The sequence below is a fragment of the Suillus subalutaceus genome (assembly GCF_016647625.1).
Source record: "Suillus subalutaceus strain FC151 chromosome Unknown DFJ58scaffold_152, whole genome shotgun sequence".
Lineage (NCBI taxonomy): Eukaryota > Fungi > Basidiomycota > Agaricomycetes > Boletales > Suillaceae > Suillus > Suillus subalutaceus.
In genome coordinates this window covers 40,620-62,809 of record NW_024540401.1, presented here as the reverse complement: position 1 = coordinate 62,809, position 22,190 = coordinate 40,620, and the positions used below count along the sequence as shown (strand labels likewise).

Here is a 22,190-nt window from a genome sequence, read left to right as displayed (position 1 = left end):
CCTAGTAAGCTGTAATATTTTAAGGTGGTTTTGTCAAACAGCTGGTAATAGAACTCCTCCTTGAGTTTCAATTAGGTGTTCCCATTCTGACTGGAAGATGTGAAATGATGATTGTCTACATGGTAGAGTCTTTGTTGGTAGAGTTTACAATTTTTTCTTCTGATATCTTCCCAAAAGGCACACCCATTACCTTGCTACCTTGAGCTTTACCTCCTCTGTTATTAGGGAGGGATAGCTTTTGAAGTCTTTGCATCTGTATCTAGTCTGACTGATACATTACTAGGTATTGGATGATTCCAACTTTTGGGTGTGGTACTATTTAGCAGTTCCACAGTAATGTATTCCTTATGAAGAAACTTGCCACAAGAGACTCTGAAGATCTCCTTCAGGTATGTCAAATTTGACACTTGTAAACTATGCTATCATATAATTATGCAGTGTGCCCTCTATGTATTTGAGGATCTTCTGCCCAAAGAGCATTACTCAATTATCCTCAACCTTCTCTTTGACCTAGCTGTATGGCATGGATGTGCAAAACTCTGATTGCATAATGATGACACTAGCTTTTTGATGCTGTGACCATGGTCCTGTGTCAATACATTGGAAGACCTAGCTATCATGTGAGTGGAGATTTTGGTATGTCTTCTTACCTGCTCACCCACTCCCTCCATAGGTATCCTGCACTTAAATATGAGTTGGGAGTTGTTTTAGTATCAACACACTCAACATACCTGATTCAGTGCAGGAGCTGGGTTTAACCGGCTGCCATTGGGGTGGACCTGGATTGTGATAATCACATTGGGTTGGCTGCCGTTCTGGTGACTCAGGTTGTGAGCAGGATGGGGCTGAGAGTTCATGCTTTAAGTGATTTGTAGATGGCTGCTGTGTGGTTGATAGAAAAGGTATCACATCGCCCTCTAACATCTTAGTGTGTATACACAGTATATTGCTAGCTAGGAATGTTGTATTGATACCCAGCTGGTTCAGTTCATGGTGTATCTCATTCACTCTGTAAACTCCTTGTAGCCCTAGGAGACTATTCCACCATGTATTTTGCCTACAATTTCACATCATTAAAACCTATACCTGGAACATCCCACTGGTGCACCTACTACAATCAACAGGGAAAGACCTGCCACTCAGTATGACATCTAGCATGTGTTCTTTCTGGGCATTCAGGAACTGGCACATTAAACGATTGCTGAGTTGATGTAATGCACAAAGCTCTTTAATACAAACAAACCACTACTCATTGATATCCTTACTTGGCCTGAGTGCAGTCCTTCAGACTTCATCAGACCATCATTGGACTTCATTCAAAATGAGGGGCACATACTTGGGTAAGGGGCACAGCACACAAGCTGAGGTCAAGCCCCTTGGACATCAGTTCCAGTTAGAACCCACAAGTTGTTGAGTGAGGCTGAGATTATGGGACAAACATAAATAGAGGCTGCACCCATGCTCTACTTCCAAGGCTTCTACTTCTCAGAACCTTCCTAGTAAGGTAAAGTGCTTCTGCTGGCCTCTGAACATCCTGTGCGCCAACTCGAAACTTTGAATGGGTCATGTAGATTTATATAAACTACAACAAGAAAGATAGCATGTAGGTTACCACTGATCAGCATTACTAATCTGATCATCTTCGTTATTGGAGAAATCCCACACAACAAGACCGTCGTGATCGAGCCCTACGAGGTTGACATCTCCATCAACAGAGACATCAGGCTCGTCCTCTTCAACGAGGCTCCCCAATTGTCAATGGTGCACTGTATCTAACATGAGAATGTCAGTTGAAAAGGAACCTTGAGAGTAAGGATGGATGTTATACCCAGCCCCAACCCACCACCAACACTATCCATGTATTACCCACCCTCGTTGATCCATGCTGAGCCACAGTCAACAATGGGACAGCCCATTTGTTCATAGCACTGTTGGATATAATTGTTCAGGTTGGCAGGTACAAGGTCGAAGACAGTGTGGCTTGGATTAATGTAGACTCCTCGAACATGGTCAATCACATCTCCCAAGTCCATAACATTCAGTGTCAAAATGTTTCCACAAACCATCCATGATCTGCTTGCCTGTTTGACGTGTCTTCCATAACTGAAGGATATGAGGTGCGATCTCATCAAGCGGCGCTAGGGTCGATTCTCAACAGCAAAATCTGAAATGATCAAAAAGAGATAGTGCACACTTAGAGCGGTCAAATGTAAACAAACAAGCCATACCAAAATGAGACAAACTTTGACTTCGTTGCATAGTGACAGTCACAAACTCGTAGTATTGTACATACATAAAAACAAAAATGAGCAGTAAAGAACAAGGTAACACATAGTATTGTGATCAGCTTCTGTATAAATGGACACCTGGTTTCTTTGTCTGTGAGGGAGACATAGAACTTTAGGAAATGCTCATTGTCCTTCTCACCAAGAACCATTATCAATACAGCCTGCTGCTCGGGAGGCATGTTGACATCCTCAGTCTGTAATAGCTGTGTGGCATGCACCACCAAGTCCATATTACCCTCAGGCACAGGCCCAGGTGGAGGCAGAGTGTAAGCTGCATGCTGCCTGCCATGCTGCCTGTCATGGAGCTAACAATGAATCTTTCAAAGACATCAGCCAAGCGGTTGATAGTGCCCTGCATTCCCATTGCAGCAGCAGGCATGATCTTGGCAGCCTGTGTTGCACTGCTCATTTTCACCACATTACTCATCTTCTGAGAGATATGTGTGCTGGCCTGTGAAGGTGCTTTCTTTGCAGGGAGAGACACAAAGGTGGTGGAGACTGGCTGAACTGAATCATGGGTTGATGTGAATGACCTGGTCTTGACAGAATTGATAGTGGTGCCCTCATAAGGGCGCTTGGCACTGGCAGAGCTGAGTAAAAGAAGGACCAGCCATAGAGGAAGGATGAGAGATAGAGGAAGGACCAGCAGAAGACAGGGCTGGAGCCTAAGCAGGGCCAGGCTTGTCCTCATCACCATCTGGTACTGGTGGAGGACCCATAACACCTGGGTGGAAGGCATAGCGCCCTCTAGCGCCACCCAAGGGTATTATTTCCTGCATTTTTCAAAGCCAGTCCAGCCTATGTTGTGGAGTGGATGCATATGATATTGGACTAGTGTATGTTAGCTTTTATTAAAAAAATAGCGGGGCTGACATACACTGAGTGCAACATATGAATCTCACACAGCAGATGCTGCAGGGCCATGGATCCCAGCTCTAATGGCACTGTCCCAATGTGTACCGGTCTGGTCGCAGTATTTATTGATAGCATGGTGTATGGACTTGAGCTAAAACATTCAATCAGTAAACTGATTGAAGGGACGGACTTGGATGGATGCACTGATGCCCTCTTGCTCTTCACCATCTTGATGGTCTTTGTTGGCCTGATCCACAAGTGTAGACCTGCAGCTTGAAGTTGCCAGAGCCATCACCACTTGTGTGATTGTCCTAGATTGATCTCCTCATTTATCCAGTGTGCAGGCGGCCTTGTAGGAATTTTGTGGCCTTCAGGTTGAGCCATGATCAGATTTCTGTACAGATTGCAGTGATTGCAATGCCACTAGCAATGAGTGTATTGTGCTGTGGTATATTGAGAGAGTAAGAGATATCCATTGATTAGTATGTACAGTAGGAGACAAGGAAGGTTTAAGCTCCAACCAACATTCTGGACAATGCTGACAAAATTGCATGTTCAATATTTCAGAAGCCAGCCAAATACCTGGATCCGAACATGCTAGTTTTAAAATTTGTATCAGCAAACTTTGCAGTCACATATGATCTGAGTCATAGCAGATAGTTTGACAAGTGTAGCAATATTTTATTGACAGTTATCAATTTATAACTATAATCTCTGTGTTATCGATAGTAAGTATAGAGTTTCTTCTCTCAATAAAGAGATACTTTGTCCACGGCGCAGATGGATGTGGCAAGACATGTCTTTGTAAGGATTCTTAAAGATTGTTTTAAGGACAAGCATACACTACGTGAAAGGAATTATAAGTGGCAGCAGGCTGCTTAGAAAAATCATGAGTAGTTTCACAACATCATACAGCCAACATATCAGATGGAAGTAGTGATAACTGTAGCATCATGATTGTCAGTTGGCTGATCCACATAGCAAAGACTAGACATCTCCCATGTCAGTAATGTATGTTCTCTGTTTGTTCATATATATACTATGCATATTGCTAAGTACCATGATCTGCTTAGAGCACTTTTATACAAGCATCACTGTTCTTGTCCCTTTATGTGTTTCTTTGCCTGTGTATTATAAATGGACTAGCCTAAATATACTATTGGTTATTAAGGTGATGTCACAGGGGACATAAGTAACTAATGTTGACACTCATAGTGGGATTGTAGACTGTGAACAGTGCTTTACCAGTGACAGTGTTCGACCATAAGTTGAGAAGGAGAAGCGCATGGACAAATTTTCAGTGCAGAGTGATTATAGAGTACTGTAGAGTATTAGTGCAAAATGTTGAGTGCTGGGAGTGTGTTGAAAAGAGGCATAGACTCACCTTTGCCTCATCCACACAGTCCACCCAGAAGGATAATTGGGGCCATGACTTCAGAACAGGAGCTGCAGGCAGCGAGATTTTTCATGTGGGGTAATGGTAGAATGCTATAGAGTAGGATGACAGAAGGATAAGTGCATGGAGTGAATGAGAGTGGTGGGTGGTGAGGTTGTGGTGAGGGGTGATCATAGAACACTGTAGAGTAGGAGACTAGAATGATGAGATGAGGGAGTTTGCAAGAAGGGAGATACAGCAGTGAGAGAGAGAGATGGCAGGAAGAGAAAACAGCAGAAAGGAAGAGATGACAGGAAGAAACAGATGGCAGGCAAGGAGACACTGCAGTGAGAGAGTGACAGTAGGAATACATGGCCAGCAGGATAGGACAGACACTGGCAAGAGAGAGATGGCGGGAAGGAAGAGACAGTGAGAAGAGAATGTCCATCGAGATGGAAAAACTCGTTAAGTCCACCTATGTGGAACTGTTAAACTTCAAGTTCTGCAATGTTACAGATAATATGTGGAACACCAATTTGACTCTGTAATATGTCACAAATACAACCGAACATACCACAACTGTATATGGCTTATCACTAAACCTTCATTCATCCATCACACATCTCAACCTTATCGAACACACCAGTTTCCTACCTTGTCATATTTAGTTGATTTATATGGCACCTCTTAAACAACCACACAGACCATTCAACCAGATGCCATCAATGAAGGGCAGGTGCCTCTGACTCATGTCCAATCAGATGAAGTAAAAGAGAGCAGTTAGAGCTGACTCTTGCTAAGGTGGAGGAGGTAATCAATCCTCATGATATTTTTCAGACCACAAAGTGGGAGACCACCAAGGAAGAGATAAGTATAGTGGCGCTTAGAATCAAGACTGAGGGAGATTAATAGATTACTAGAAATTTGCCTTTCTATTTTTCTTCAATCTTTATATTAGGTTATCCATTAGGGAGCTGCATAATGCAGAATCCAGCCAATTTGTTGTTGACACTGTGCATTCATCCACCATTGAATTAACAGTGATGTCGAAATTTTTCACTACAAAGTACCACAGATCCATGTCATGAGTAAACACAATGGGTGATAGTCAGCCTGACATATATTGCATACCACAAGAACATCCGCACTGTCATGGTTTAATAGATCACACCAGTACTTTACTACCTTTGCCTTGTCCATGAACACATGGTTGAATGGCCAGGCTCCCTTGGCATAAGCAACAATGTGTTCATTAAGTTTTATGAGAGCAATGCCAGCATTGAGGTCATGTATTGTGCTGTCCTTAGATCTGACGGAGCCTTGTTGATAGTTTTATTAAAACAATAATTACAAAGATGGAAAATCTTCTCAAGGACAGTGACAGGTAGCTTCACCATGTTTTTTTTGCTGACTTCTTCATATATGTTGGCAGCATTCGAAAATGATGGCTCCAGGTACTTGATTGCCTTGGTGGGCCTCTGCTGTATCAGGCATGAATGACTTGCAACTTGACATCCTAGTGATGAAGTTGGTATCAGTGACTGTCAATGATTTTACACAAGTCCATATTGTACCAGGACTATTATGGCTTCATTTCCACATGACACACCAGAGAAGTACATGGTTCCTAGACATGTTTTCCTGATGGAGACCAAAGTGCAAGTCACCTTGAATGTTTCGCAGGTAATTTTATGTTAAGATGGGAATGAAGTGGGCCGCTTCTAGAGGCTAATAAGTGACCAGATATGATCAGGACTAGAGTCCAGAGTAAGTTGCCAATGTATTGGAGTATAGTAAGAGTATACAGTACCTAGAGTCCAGAGTAAGTTGACAGAGAGGAAGCACTGGACTCTAGGGTATGGGCGATGTTTGGTAAACAAACATAAACAGACAAGCCACAATCCAAAGGTAAGAAATAACTCGACCTAGGGATGTCCTAGGGAGGTCAGGAAGTCATGTAGATAGTCAGAGAAATGAGAGGAATGATACTGTAAGTATATATAGAGATAAAACACATAGGAAAGCGTACTGTAGAGGTGAATAATTATACAACCAACATTTTAGGTGTGAATTCACATGCATTGATTTTTCGAAGAATTTGATCACACAGCATGTTGTTCTTGATAGGGAGTTGGAAGAAGGAGATTGTGCAGATGTCCTTCACAAGCAAGTTCATTTGGGCATGGATCTAGTGTGTTCAAGATCCATGAACATTTCTTTTAAACTTTCTCATTGCTGAGTGTGATGTAGTGACTTGGCCTGCTAGCTGTATAAACAATTGGCTGATACAGAGACAACGTGCAGATTTGAACATGTCAGAAGCATTTCAATTAAGAAAATTGTGAGTGGGAAACACACACTACGCAAGGTGCAGAACACGCAAATAATAAATGTGTAGGTGTTACACTGTATGAAAGGGTGAGAGCTAAAGTAGCGCAAGCCTCAGTCAATGATAAAGGAGACTGAGGTGCAATGACAGAGCCCATAGGTGACATGCAGTAACAGCCATGGTATATTGAAGTGGCACCAGTAATTTTTGTGTGGTGTCTCTTGATCATGACTTCAATTCATCACTCTCCAAAGTTTTGTTGTAACACCAGCATACCACTCAACTCTGATGTATAATTACTATGCCATAAATGTTCCATTTATTCACTAGGCTAAAAGACAAAGAATAAATACACAACTTGAACACCTGTAGAACAAGGTTGCTGCTGGTGAAGCTTGGCCTTTTTCTAGTACAGTATTTTTACTAGCAATGGATATAACTTAGAATGAGATAACTGTTATTGTTGCCATGGGTTTGGGTAGACAACTCTGCAGCTGCAAAGAATTTGTATAGCCCATTTGCAATTCCTTGAATTTCAGCTTGAATGTGCGACTCTTAACTCTGACTATGGAAAGATCAAAAAGATCAATGGGATATGCATTTTGAGTTGGAAGTGGTATTACTTTGCTTTGGAGAAGCCAGGTCACTTGTGCAAGATGGCTTTCAGCAGCTGCTGAGTTTTTATACCAGGCATCCTAGGACACTAGATAATCTATCTTGTAGCCAGAGGGTTCAATGCTTCTGCCTTTGCTAACTACTTTAAATTCTTAGGGAGGGCTGCTGAGCAGGCAGCTTCTTGCAGTGAAGGTGGCCACAGTAGAATAATCGAGGATCTGTCATTGATCCAGCCAGTGATTCCATGGACTGCTCTGCTGAATTGGCTGAGAGTCAGATTTCCAATTCAGATGTGTCCACTTCAACATGAATTACCTACACTGGGCAACTGAGTAGTTACCACTTTTCCCTCTGGAGCAATGATGGCTTTGACAACCTACCTGACCTTAGCTGCCATCCGGCTTCATGTCTTTGACCTATTTAATACAAATAAAAAGAAAGATCCAAACAGAAAGTACTGCTCATTGACATTGCCTCCAGTTATACTCACCTGATTCAAGTGTGTTACAATAACATGTTCAAAGGTTGGCCCAATGTCCAAGGAATGTTGACAGCATGATTGCTTCCAAGACACATTACCAAGCAAAGATAAGCTGTAATACTAATTGTATTGACGGCCAGCCTGAGTGGCTTGTGGGTGGATATTGAGTCTGGGATGTTCTGGCTGATGGTTAAGGGAAATGTTCGGTTGTTGGCAAGCTGTCAGTGCATCACTAGACATCAATAAATGATGCTCACAGTAATGTATCATTTTCACTGAGATGTTTGTTGGCTGATATGCAGCAACCAAGGGTGACTGTGAATGCTGGCACTAACCAGGTGTGATTCAAAATACTAACAGTTAATACAAGGTAGCAAGATAATTCTATAATAATCAGAGTGTGTCTGTAATACAAGCCCTTAGAGCCCTCAAGTTGGATTTTAACTTCCAGCATTCTTCCTCCACCTGCTAGCATGTCTCATATATGTTTATTAAACTCTATTCAACTCAGCCTACCTTTTCCTGAAGTTTGTCAACTTCATTGACATTGAGCTTCCTTCTCTTCCTGAGAGGCTCCACCCAGTTGGTCAGCATCTTTTCTAAGATTTCAAAGCCATCTGAGGAGTCAGAAGACTTATATTCATTGTTGGACATGCTCAGTGTCTTTGGCCACTGTGTAATTTTCCACTGAAATATATGAATGATACATGATACATGATTCTCCCACCCAAGCCCCAGACTTTACCCATAGTTGTGCGATACTGGCAGCCAGGGAATTGTCAGCACCATGCTCTTATGACTGCCTGAAGCTACTGTTGTGGGCCTACACATGACATTAAAGCATGAAAGACAATATCTATAGAAAAGATAGTCTTACTCTGCATGAAGGAACAATGGCGGCAGCATTCTTTACAGGCAGCTTTGGCTGGACTTCCAAGGCATAGATTATTGTCATTCAAGCAGGAGATACATGCAGGGTTTCTCAACTTTGGTATAGAGACTGATGCCATAGTTGAGGGATGAGATGAGTGATTGATAGTTGTAGTTTTGGATGAAGATGGATCATGTTGTGAGAATCTTTTATAGTTAATTGATTGGGACTTAGTCATTCCCAATGGTGTGGACTTAGTGGCCCAGCCTGAATGGGTGGGACTTGTAGCCATTTCAGATGACAACATTTGTGGTGACAAGGGCAATGACATGTCAAGTCCATACTATGTTAGTGCAATAAGAAGTTTATGCCTCAGTAAAACCAACTTCTGTGTCTAGTACTTTTACTACATTTCAAGCAAGGAGCTGGAAAAGCTTCTGTCAGTCAAGAACACTGCAGAATTGGCTTAAAAACAAGAGAAAAAGGTGTAAGTTGATTTTCTGATAGAAACATATGGCTAAATATTTTTTTGTAGTTACTGGAAAGCATACAGCTGCCATGCTTGAGAAAGAGGTGGTGGAAAGTGAGGAGAAACTAGACACTTCTGAAGATGATGATAGTCCTCTACTGCATTAAGCGTAGCAATCACTTGTATAGTCCTTCCTCCTTTATAGTTAGTCCCTTCAAAAAACCGCATTTGCAACATCTTCACATCAAAAGGTCAATATCATTTCTAATTTACTGACTCATAATAGTGTTTTCTCAGAGGAAGAAGGCAGTGATAATACTAGGATAGTAGAAAATGAGGATAGGAATGAGTCTTTGCTATCAGTAGTACAATCTGAAGATGAATAGGACACCTGATGTCATTGTTCTGTCTTCATATAACACAAGTACCAGTCTCAATGAAATTGATTCATCATCAAGGTCCAAAAGAAAGCTTTCCAAAGAACTCATTCCCATGCACTATATGCAAACTTCTAGAAATATCCTTTTCCTCTAATGAAGGATCAATAATTCCAAATGTACCAGGATATCCAAGAGTTCAGCTTGGCACAGGAGATATTGGGGTTGAAGTGGATAGGTGTTTTCAATTAGAGTTTTGATCCCGCCACTATGTGAAGTTGGAAAATTGAATTGCACAAGTGGGCAATTGTCACTCTGCTAACAAAACACACATTAGAAAGGACTATTATTGTATGTCTCTCTTATGTTTCTCTATATGCAGATCCAGGAAATAATCCCAGAACCAGAAGAGTGAAATGACATAGAATGGTGGGGCATCCACCTGAATCCAGAGTTTCAGAATGGGGTCAGCCAAACGGTTGTTAGCCCTGCCCCTATCTAAAATATCAACTTCTGGAGGCTGATTCAAGGGCTGCCCCGCTGCATCAGTGCAGAACACAGAGCCAATGTGTTGTCCTGTGCAGACTATGACAAGTCTAGCAATGGTGACATGGTTTGGTTGAGTAATTACACTCGGCTTCGTCCTATGTTCTTGGTTGAGAAGGAACCAATAAACATAATCACAGGAGAAAAAATGACATTGAATAAAGCTTCTGCTACTATATAAACTACAGTCAATTAGGGCACAAATAGCTAGGAATAGAATAGATCTGCATCATCCTTCCTTAGCTGTGGATTTGCAGGAGCTATCATGGGATCCACACCGCATGCGCGACAGAAATCATGATGTTATGCACCTCATTAAATTAGAGTTCGCGCGTCATGGGTGGAGCAAAGATTATAACTTGATGATATAGTTATAGTGCTGCAGCTGTTCAGTATCAGTACTGATTACATAATTGATTACTGGTCAATTGAATATATATTGATGAATGATTAGTGTTTCTTTATCGTATGATAATGATCATATACTATCTGTATAGTCAGATTAATACAGGGTGTGATCAGATTAACATGAGGCATAGTCAGGCTACATGGAGTATAGTCAGATTAACAAGGGGCATGGAGGGCATAGTCTGACTGTCAGCAGGTCTAATGGGACATAGTCAGATTAACACAGGCCATGTTATAGTCAGACTTATGTGGGCCATAGTTAAACTAATGCACTGGGTGAGTCTAACTATGCCCTCCATTAGTCTGACTATGCCCCATGTTAGTCTGACCTTTCATGTGATATTTTGAATATATTTAACATTGCTATCACATCTTATCTTTAATATGGTTAGAATATCTTTTACTCATCATTTTGAATATATATTGGCATTTCTTAGAAAGTACTGGTTTTCTACAAACACCTTCCCAAAGCTTTGCAATTCTTGCTGAAGCCTTTCAATTGAGCCTGGATGGTAGCCTTTTTACTACCAGTGTTGAGTCCAAATTAGCAGCAACACTCTTGTAGGACTTTAACTAATAATTTCATGCTAAACATAAGTGTTAGTAAGCATTATGTTCATGCAGATCAATTCTGTGTGATCTTACATTGACAAATACTTAACTGGGAATTCTGTATCTGCAGGTACAGTACTAAACTATGCTAGGAAAGGCAACTTGATGTCTCCATCCAGGCCATCACTGCCAAACATGGTCATAGTAGACTGTGGGTGTAGTCTGGATGTTTGGCTGGCTAGGGCCTGGGTGTTATCTTCCACAGCCCAGTGAAAGTGGATCATACTTTCCTCCCTGGCAGTTTCAGTCATAATCAATGATAGAGTTCTGTTTCTTGATGCTTCCTGTCAGCCTTGGCTCATCCAAGTCTGCATATTGTGCTTGAAGTTGCAATAGGCAAAGATCACAAACTCACAGGTTTGTTTCAAGCATTTCAATTTTTAAGTGCATCTAATTGACTCCATTCAAGGCATACTTGTCAGACTCTGAAAAGGCATTGTGCTCTCTCACTTCATTCTCAATTGAAATCCAAAAACCCATACCTCACCCTTGCTACTATGTGCAATTGACATTTATGAGTGGCAAAAAATAAAAAATACCTAATTCAGTATGGTGTAATTTTGAGAGCTGAGAAAGAGAAAATTACTTATGAGAGTAGGGAGATAAGACATATTGCAAGTTCAGTGAGATGGGGAGGATCAAAGGCTGAATTTGAGGAGACATTATGATAAGACTATGTTTTGATGTCCATTGAACTGTCTTAGCACTTGTCAGAGCCTTTTTGTTGCCTACAGGGTCTAGTTCTGAGTAGGACACACCTAAATTTTGTGGAGAAACTGTTTATTCTACCAGTAGTTTCCTGCATGAAAAAAGACAATTCAAGGAGGCATTACAAGCCTAGTCTATGATCAGGACCACACAAAGGCCAACATATACTTTATCACTATCAAGGATGAGACCCCATTTAGTTGACAGTTTCATGTAGTTTTGATTATGCATTTAAAACTACTTCCATTTACCTGCAACTACATTGCCCTTTTTCCCCCAGCCTCTGCAAGACAAAATATACTCTCTCTTTTGTCTTATCTCCCACAAGCAAGCATACATGCACACACACACCAATTTGCACTAGTATCACTTTCAATATATTTCTACTATGTCATCCATAGTATAGATATCATAGTGGAAACATCAGTTAGCACAATCTGAGGCTATGTACAAAGTATATGGAAAGCTTATTAGTAAGTGCAAAGATCATAGTAAAATAAAATTGAAAATGAGAGCAGAGAATGTCTCATTAAGCAGAGTGGAAAGGAATATAACTAGAGAGCTGGATGTCTAAATGAAGATGGAAACAAGATTAAATTTGGGTCCAGAAATGAAGCAGGGACCTAATCCAGAGATTGGGTGGAGATGGAATCAGAAATCCAAAGATTCACAAATTACAGAGCAGAGATCAGAGTTCAGAATGTTGAATATGACAGTCTTGCTCAATGAGCACAAGAGCCTATGAAATTATTGTATAAAGTTGGACACTATAAATAAGCTAAACAGGCCAAACCGAGTATGGTAACTCAGATAATAACTCTCCAATACCAATAACATTGATAATAAGCCATTTGCTCCTAGTGATAATAAGATTTTTGCTTCTGCTTGCAATGACTTTCATACTGTGCCTCCAATATTGTCCCTGACTTATCATGCCTGCAGTTTTTGCATATGTGCTTTGGGTGTCTTGGAAGTCTATATAAACAGCAGGTTGAACAGATCCAAAGAAGGCTTATCACCATAAGCTTCCTAAATTGTTGTTAGTTATATTTTTTATTCAGCTCTGAAGAATATTCTTATTGAAAGACAGTGGTATCCCTTTATGACACTTTGTGAGGACATGCACTTTCTTTCCACGATTACTTGTTCAGATATCAGAGTCCTTAACCTGCTCTGGAATGCAACTTATAGCTTTGCTATGCAAAGGTATCCATATGACTGACTATGACCAGTGTCTCAAGAAGCACTGATGAGTAGCTGCAACCACTGCCATACCTCATCTATGCCTACAAGCATATATGGAAATTTGTCTTTGATACCATGAGTTTAAACTCTAAGTAGTTTATGAATATACATAGAAGCTTATATGGGCTGGTTAGGTGGAGTTTGCTAACAATATTCAGGTGCCCTGCTTGGCTCTGAGTGATTATCCTATGTCTCTCTTGCACCTATATTAGTTTTCCTACTATATAATTAAAAATGTGGAGTTAAACATACTTTTGATACACATTGTGTATCAGTCTATTGGGCAACCACAGCCTTGCAGTTACTCTTTTGTCTAATCTTACCTTCCTAACATCCACCCAGTTGTGCAAAAACCCACAATTTAATATACTCATCTAGTTCTTAGCTTTTCAGTGTCTTTCCCTTAGGATAGACTTGAGAGTTTTCACTACATCATCAACTTGACCGTCTAATCTTCGATCTTAACCCCTGCTAATATCTAGGCAAGTCTAAGACCACATTAGTAAATTCACACATTCCTTGATCACACTTGCTTCATAAATTAAGACTTACTTCCACCTTAATTTCACTTATTTTGCTTTATTAATGGTCTTTATTGTAACATGTGTAGTGTCTCAATTAGTATACATGTATCAACTTTTATTCTTGTCTCCTTTGCCCCACATCCTATATTACACATCAGCATTGTTGGTTTATGCATGGGTCTGTGAACTCCTTACAGGCCACCCAGACTGCATCAAAAATAATCTTGGTGTCAACCTAGAGGTGTTTGAAGCATTGGTGCAAGTTCTCAAGATCAACGGCTTTACATATTCTCACAATGGTGTATCTGTGGAGGAACAGCTTGCTATATTCCTATACACCTGTGTTACAGGACTTTCAACTTGCCGTCTAGGTGAACAATTCCAGTGTTCACCCGATACAATTTCAAGGTAATTCTCCTATGATTCATTTTATTGTGGATATCTGATGTTGTGTCAGATACTTTAGGCGCTTGCTTGTTTTGTTTTCTGGAAATGAATTCTATGATACCCAAGTCTGGTTCCCCACTAGTGAAACACCCATCTCTTCAACCATATACAATGACCTGCACTACTGCTTCTTTCATGACTATATCAGCACTATTGATGGTACTCATATTCAGGTATTCTCAGCAGACAAAGATCATGATACCATGCATAACCAGAAAGGCTACCTGTCACAAAACTGTCTCTTCATCTGTGATTTCAACTTCTTGTTTATATATTCACTTTGCAGGTGGGACAGATTGGTTGCAGATGTATAGCTTTGGCACAACGCATGCCAAAATGACCTATGGATCCCAGAAGGGCTTGCAGACACAGGTTTTGGGTCCTGTGATGCTCTGTTGGTCCCATACCAGAGTGTATGCTATCACCTGAAAGAATGGCGGCAAGCAAATGTCTTATGAGTTTTCATTCTCTCTCTCTGGGATTTCTTTCTAATTAGGTACCTATGTAGCCCTCAAACTCCCAAAGAACTCTTCAACCATCACCATGCTTGTCTACACAATATCATTGAACAGATTTTTGGGGTCATGAAGCACCAGTGGTGCATTCTATAATTGCCCCCAGAGTATGGAATGGAACTCCAAGCATGTATACCTGCAGCACTTTGCGTATTACATAACTTTATTTGTAGGTATGACCCAGCTGTATTCAATATAGATGACGATTTGGAGGTCTTTGGAGGTAATGGAGGTGATGTTGGAAAGTTGGCTGAAGGCCCTGCTGATAGAGCAGAATGGCAAAGAGCAGAGTAATATTAGGAGGCGATCACTGCCAAAATGTGGGAGGATTATTGTGCAGAACATGTACATTGTGGTCTACCTGTACCTGGTCAACAATAGTCTACTTTGTACTCAATGAATTGAATGAATGAAATGAATCAAAATTTGAGATTGCAACAAGGGAGGACATGGAATTGTACTACAAACTATCTAATTATTCAAGGGAGTAGACACTACTTGGATTTGGCATAAAGCTTCTTGAGTTTCCTCAATATCCACATGGACCTAAGTTGAACGTCACTCAGAGCAACACATGCAACTGCACTGGCCTTGTTTTCAGCACACAAGAAGTGATTGACCATGTTGAGAATGTCCTCTGCTGACAACTCTGGGTCATGACGAACAATGTCAATGGCTTGTGCCAAATGAGATGCAGGGTTGGAGTTTGGTGAGTGGTATGGAAATGGGGGCATGTGTGAGCTTTTGGCAAATGTCTTGCTCAAGTCTCATACAATGTTGATGAGCTTTGACATTGCAGTGCTCCCCTCCTGTTAGGCCTGTACACCAGCAGATGAAGTGCATAGCTTCATCTGAGAAGTGTCACTGGCTCCAGTGTTGCACTTATTGCCACTATGGCTGGCACTGGTCATTACAGAGGAGTTGGTAGAGGTGATGAATGAGTAGGGAGAGGTGGGACTAGGAACTGGTGAGCTGTTGGAAGGGGAACCGGCAGTTAATAGTATATTATTTGCAGAGGTAGATAGGGAGGAAAGATCGAGCGTGTTCCAGGGTTCAGGAAACATGGCACGACTGGATGCAGGAACAGGTGGAGGAAGCATAAGAGAGCTGGAGGCGGGTGCCTTCTTTCTGCGAAGAACAAACACCCCTTTGGCTTTGTTCTTCCCATGTTTCTTGCATATCATTTCCAAAGTGAATGAAGCCTTTGTTGGAAAAGGGCTTTGCTGTAGGGCGGCTCTTTTTTAAAAAAATAGGACTGATTACAAGTAGACCACAGTATACTCACCCTCACAAGTTCATTCCATACACTCTGGTTCTCAGGTAACACCCCTACTCCATCTGCATGACTCCATGTAAGACTGGAAGTACTCTTGATGAACTGAACTTGAAGAAATGTGCCCTTAAGGTTCCCCAATTTGCTCTTGCAGGATCCAGGTAGTTTGTTGGAGCACATCTTGGACCCAGATAGATCCGGAGGATCGGACGATAGAGAAGCAGATCGGAGATCGACACCGGATGGTCGAAGGTATGTATATACTGAACTGGACCGATCCTTCTAACTTGCAGGCCCGGCAAAAGGCAACTGCATTGATTAGGGATATATTAGGAACAGTGTTATCAGCGGAGGGTATGGATGTAGTCGGAGGAGGTATGGTTTCTGTCGGAGGAGGGATATCCGAGGACGGAAGTGACGTCGGAGGGGTCGATGGCATTCCATGAGATGTCGTCCGGAATTCAATGCTGCCCAAAACCCAGTCAATCAACGGATTGTGTCGGGTGAGCCAGCTATATCCAAGAACGATAAAACAAGATGAATCCAAAGGGGTAACGTAGAACGTATCAGAGGTGACTACACCGGACGGAAAGCGGACGGACAAATCTATAGCTTCGGAAATAGTATTATTACAAGTACCATCAAACAAGCGGAGCGGAATCGTAGGTATCGGATATGTAGGGATTTTATGTTTTGGATGAACGCAGTATCTATGAAACAATGAGAAGAACCACAATCTACAAGAGCTGGAAATTCGGATACGGATGGAAGTAACGGAAGTGAAACATATGGACAGAGGGAAGTCGGATCCGAGAGCGCGACAGCATTGAGTCTTAACTCCTTTGTGCAGGCAGAGTCAATGCGACCCTCTTCCTGCACGGAGCTAGGAGAGTCGCAGACTATTTTTTGTCTCAGTAGAGACATCCGGTTTGACTTCCGGAGCGACTACTGCAGCGCGGCCTTTGGCAGCACGCGAAGTAGACTTGGTGCATTCCCGAGCTGTATGGCCGGGTCCGCCACAGAATAAGCAGAGTTTTTTGTCCATCCTTCTCTGCCGCTCTTCGGACGTTAACTTTCCGTCCTTACCCAGCTTGGAAGTAAGATCCGGAACCTTAGGAGCGGACGAGTTCGAGGACGCGGATGGCTTTGTAGACTTCTGATCATTGGAGTTTCCGGATTTGTGATTTCCGGATCCGGACGTATTGGAGTTCGTCCGGTCAGAAGCGGATTGCTTAGGGGTAGTGGATGAAGTGGGTTTAGCTTCTCGAGAGATCTCTCCCTTCCGTTCCCAGTATCGGGCGTCGATAGTCTGAGCGAGGACTTTGTACTCGGAAAGAGTAGAGGGTTTACCCATGCGACTGATTTCATCCTTGATACGGGCCAGGAGTCCGTTGTAGAATTGGCGTCGTAAGGCTCCGTCGCCCCAGCCACGAACCTGTGAAGCAAGACGCTGGAATTCCACAACGTACTTGTTGATGCGCTGTCCATCGCGCATGTGGAGCTGTTCCAATCCGGATGATCGTCCGAATCATCGGACAGGAGATCCGGTTCAAACCATTCAAGGGCCATACCCTTAAGGTAGGATTGGGCGAAGTTGACTTTAGCCCTTCCGGTACGGAAAGCCTTAGGCTTGCTCTGGAAGTTAAGCTCACACTGGACAAAGAACGCATGGAGCTTCCGTGGTTCGGATCCGTCGAAGGTATCCGGTTCTCGGACCTTGACTCTAGAATCTTCGGATGCGGGCGCGCGACGATTATTGCGAGCAAGGTTATCGATGGCTTCTGAGAGTCGAAGCATAACGCGGTCTTGTGGGTTTAGGCCGTCATTTTCATCATCCTCAACATCCGGATCATCATCCTCAACATCCGGATCATCATCCGGATCATCATCCGGATCACCACCGTTATCATCAGGTGGATTACCAGGGAAATCATCATCACCATCATCGGGATCATCATCGTCCGGAGGTCCTACGGCAGGAGTGCGTGTTGGGGCTTCTGGGTGTCGACGATTAAGGAGTTCGGATATGGTTTGAGCGGTTCCGTGGGTGCTAACACGGCGCTGAGAGAAACTGGTGAAGGTGTTGACTATAGGTGTCGGATCACGACGGAGGGAGGTTAGTCCGACCGCGTGCAGAGTTGTTTGTGTCTTGGTAGGAGGCATGATAGATGTTAAGTAACTCGGAAAGGTATGAGTTCGAATATACTGTTAAGACCGTACTCAAGTAGTATCGGATCCAAAGGGCTTCGGCCTCAGCTCGTGCGCTGTGCCCCTTTCCCGAGTCTTGCCCCTTATTTCAGAGAGCTAAAGTATCGCGTCTAGTGAGACGGATAAGTATCGTAACGGATAAGTCTTGTATTGCAACGGATAAGTATTGCAATGGATCCGTTAAGACTTCCGGATATCGAACGTATAGAGTAACGGCTAATCCGGATCGGATCTGGACTAGAAACTAACGGGTGAGGACTGTCCAAAGACAGAGGCGGATATGTAGACTATAGGAATCTATCCTAAGTCTCGGAGTAGACAAGAGTAGCGTACTCAAGTCCGGACGGATAACGGAGGGACTTAGAGTCCAGACGGAATGAGTGCAATCTAAGATGATATTTGAACTGATCTACTACAGCGCATATACAAAGGTTTATATACTACGGATAGCTAACGGAATGATCAATAAGCAAAGGTGCGAGGCTATGTACGAAAGTATAAGCAAAGTCTAAGTGGAGCGTATTGGTAAGTTGGATGGATCACGAATCATGAACCGGGAATGAAGTACAAGTAAAAGCGGATTCGTAAGTGTAGCGGATCAGTAAGCATAGCGGATCAGTAAGCAAAGCGGAAGTAAAGGATAACCGGTATACCGGTGTACAGGAATACCGAAAGGAGATGAACGATAGTTAGAGTTATATGAACAGGAAATGAAATAAGAATCAAAGCGGATCTGTGGACCGGACGACGGATATGTTCATCGGATCTGGATCGGATCTGAGATCCAGATCATCGGATCTGTAACCGGATATATGGTATATGACAAGTGGGCAGATTGTGAAGATGAAGGCGAAAACAACCTTCCAAACTCCTTCAGGTCTATCATGTACTTGAACTGCACATTTATTCTGAAGCTGAAAAGAGTCAGATAAACATTATTAGCTATGGTACGTGGCCCATATCAGGGTATGCATTGCTACAAAATGAAAAAAAGTGAAAGAACAACAACATGCTAATGTCTTCTGAGTGTGATCAAAGGAGTATTGTGAAAATAATAGTAAAAATACTGGACACCAATAAGTGATGGGTCGACAAGTGAATGTTTGGGATCAAGTTTTGCAACATTTGCCACAACCTCCAGATGCACGGCCAGAGGTACAGCTGTCTGAGGCATTACCAGTGGCGGTCCCAGATCACTGTGCCCTGATGTGAAGATTCACCTGCTTGTAGTAAAGGTCCACTAGTTGGTTGTCCAAAGGGCATTTCTGAGATGTATGGCGCACAGTGTCGAAATTATATGGGACAAATTGGAGGAAAGATAGGGCGGGTGATGTTGCCAGCATGAGAAGGGTCAGATGATGGGGGTGGGAGTGAAGCTCCAGCCACATTCACCAAGCATGTCATGGATGATGAGTACCTCTGTCGAGCATTGTCAACCACCACCTTGCTGGGTGCTCTATCATCAGCAGGGGGTATCAAGAGTATCATCTCTCTTATCACACTAATGAGCACAGTGTGGGTCAAGTGTGGGTGTTCATGTTAATCGTGCAAGTGTCCTACAGGGTCAGTCCACAGCTGTAAGGAACCTATTTTTGCCCACTCCAGGACTATCACATTCCACCTTTCAGATTCTTCATCAGCACATTTGGTAGGAGTATGTTGCATTGCAGGAAACCGCTCAAATGAGGAAGGAGGTTTGCCTTGCCAGGCCAGTTGAAGGTGGGTAGGTGTAATTTGCTGGAGATCAGGTTGCTGTTGTTGTTGTTCATAGAATTGTCAAGAATAGGTCTTATCTTTGGAGGAGGAAGCCAGTGTTTGACCTGATGGTACAGATCCTTGAGATTGATGTCAATGACCCAAAGAAGAAAGATGTACAACTCTAGGTTATGTGTCATGTGGAGAGCCTCATTTGAGTCGGCCATGGTGCCAAAAGGAAAAGTTCCCTGGAAAAAATGAGTACAAAGAGACATAAATGACATAAAGACACACAGTGATAGTCACAGCATTAGCTGTGCCATCTTTATCCAATAAGTTCAGGCCAAGGCCAAAATCTCTAGTCATCCCTGTATGCTTAGGAAACCAGGGTGTAGGGACTTCCAGAGTGGCGAAGTGCGGTTTACCACTTTGTAGTGATAGATACTATTCTGGAACTGCATACTGGGGGTTGGTTTGAGGAACCCAGAACCAAATGTTACTGTTGCTGATGTTACGGTACATAATGCCACGCCTGCATGCTTCAAGATGACCTGCAAATAATGTATGACATGAGATAGGAGGCTTGATAGAGATTGCATATGTACCTTGTAGTGAATCTAATATACAATGTAAAAACTTACAGCGGCAAGAGAACCAAGTGCATTTGACAACTGGGGTGTGAAATACTGTGCAATAGTGGATCCAGATATCACAGTCTACAGTCATTGCCTTCAAAATGGATGGCAAGCTGTCTGCAACTTGGTGGCCACTAATGCCATCCATCATCAAGAGAGCCTGCACAGAGAACTGATCGTCTTGTATGGGAAGGTGCCAGGGGTGCATCCCTTCAGCACCCAGATTATCTCATTCAGGTTGAGTGCCCCAGGACTGGAGTAGCTCCTCCATAGGTCTGACTTCTTTGGGCATTTTAGAAATATGATTGGGGAATGTGCCTGTTATCTCAATCAGATCAATGTGCGCATTATGGATCTAGGTTGGACTTACTAACTAAAAATGCCTATGTCCGAGTGATACATTCACTATTCTCCAGCAATTTGTGAATTTCTCCATCTGAGGCAAGCTCATAGTACTGCTACACATCCTTTACGACCAAGTAGTCAGTCTGAGTAGGGGAGGGTTGGTAGGTAAGGCCCATGATCCTGGTCAATTGGCCAATTGTCAAATTGCTGTTGTAGATCACTGATACAATATTGGCCATTGCCACATGTGCTGACTTAACTTCCCCCTGCAAGGCCATTTTGAAGCCACAGTCAACTCTTGTGATAGACTTGTCATAACCCAGGCACTCCAAGTCAGCATGCTTGAACCACGCAATGCAATTGAGGAAGTTGTTAGTGTCACAATACATGTCGATCGGAGTAGTTATGGACGATCCGCCACAAGTGTATATACACAAAGAGATCAGCACCCAGCAGGAGCAGGCCTACAAAGTACCGCTGATTAAGTTGATTCATCAAAACGAGTTGTGCAATCTCCGACAGGTAATTGGTCACTTCCTCTATGAGACTCTTAGTGTTGCGATACTTGATCTCCAACATAGAGATGATGTCTGTTCATTCAATGGAGTTGATAGGCCTCATTTCATCCATCAATACAGCATCAGGTTTGTGACAACTGGGCCTAAACCAACTGATCATGTCAGCACCAGTTTTGGGATGAATCAATGTGTTGCTAGTGTGAAGCCATGTATGATTACGAAGTTTTAACAGCACCAACATGCCCTGCTCTTGGGTAATGACTTCATCAACCCAAGAATTTGCCTACACAACGATGGTCAAGAAAAACAATGATACCAAGTACATTTGCTGCATAGAATGGTACTGACTTGGTTAAAAAATCTACCATGCCCTTCTTTTTTATAATGTCCCTTTGCTTATCATACAACCAAGGGGCATGCAGAGGTCAACCAATGACCAATCATATGCCCTTGCAGCTCTACAGCTTGAAACTGTTGAACATTGTTAGTGGATGATTTGTGAAATAACAATAGGCATACACCTGATTATACTACATGTTTGCCACATTCACAGCCTTATTTTCAAAGACCCACAGCTCTATAAGAGCATCTTATATCCTACGCTTGGCTATCACATGATATCTTACCTTTGGATCGTGGCTTGTCTATTTACATGTGTTTATCAAACATTGCCCATATCCTAGAGTCCTAGGTACTGTATACTCTTAGAACTGTCTGTAGTTGCAGTGGGGACCATACCATTGTTGTCCATATTGTGGAAGTTAAGCTTCACATCACCTAGACTCTTGTTGGTCCAATAATACAGTTCTATGAATTGAGCTTTATCAAATTTTTGCAAGGCAAAATTGCAA

At 42.5% G+C, this 22,190-nt stretch overlaps 5 protein-coding genes across 5 annotated transcripts; all 5 read right to left on the bottom strand.

The window, feature by feature from the left end:
- Positions 1-1,485: 1,485 nt before the first annotated feature.
- On the bottom strand, positions 1,486-2,985 carry DFJ58DRAFT_845903 (uncharacterized protein; the record flags this gene model as incomplete). The annotated part of the gene is made up of 6 exons (XM_041393214.1): positions 1,486-1,552; positions 1,613-1,688; positions 1,871-2,020; positions 2,064-2,138; positions 2,428-2,578; positions 2,599-2,985. The coding sequence occupies 6 exons, from the start codon at positions 2,983-2,985 to the stop codon at positions 1,486-1,488; spliced, it is 906 nt and encodes a 301-aa protein (XP_041238343.1).
- A 2,499-nt stretch (positions 2,986-5,484) lies between these two features.
- Positions 5,485-6,140, bottom strand: DFJ58DRAFT_845902 (uncharacterized protein; the record flags this gene model as incomplete). The annotated part of the gene is made up of 4 exons (XM_041393213.1): positions 5,485-5,529; positions 5,650-5,837; positions 5,870-6,034; positions 6,128-6,140. The coding sequence occupies 4 exons, from the start codon at positions 6,138-6,140 to the stop codon at positions 5,485-5,487; spliced, it is 411 nt and encodes a 136-aa protein (XP_041238342.1).
- A 1,923-nt stretch (positions 6,141-8,063) lies between these two features.
- DFJ58DRAFT_845901 (uncharacterized protein) lies at positions 8,064-8,597 on the bottom strand (the record flags this gene model as incomplete). The annotated part of the gene is made up of 4 exons (XM_041393212.1): positions 8,064-8,161; positions 8,201-8,258; positions 8,279-8,296; positions 8,460-8,597. 4 exons carry the CDS (start codon positions 8,595-8,597, stop codon positions 8,064-8,066), a joined length of 312 nt encoding a protein of 103 aa, XP_041238341.1.
- Positions 8,598-15,159: 6,562 nt separating this feature from the next.
- On the bottom strand, positions 15,160-15,849 carry DFJ58DRAFT_733594 (uncharacterized protein; the record flags this gene model as incomplete). The annotated part of the gene is made up of 2 exons (XM_041386314.1): positions 15,160-15,420; positions 15,490-15,849. 2 exons carry the CDS (start codon positions 15,847-15,849, stop codon positions 15,160-15,162), a joined length of 621 nt encoding a protein of 206 aa, XP_041238340.1.
- A 3,907-nt stretch (positions 15,850-19,756) lies between these two features.
- Positions 19,757-21,210, bottom strand: DFJ58DRAFT_845900 (uncharacterized protein; the record flags this gene model as incomplete). The annotated part of the gene is made up of 7 exons (XM_041393211.1): positions 19,757-20,089; positions 20,136-20,268; positions 20,305-20,392; positions 20,447-20,458; positions 20,483-20,686; positions 20,847-20,859; positions 20,941-21,210. 7 exons carry the CDS (start codon positions 21,208-21,210, stop codon positions 19,757-19,759), a joined length of 1,053 nt encoding a protein of 350 aa, XP_041238339.1.
- Between the last annotated feature and the right edge of the window lie 980 nt (positions 21,211-22,190).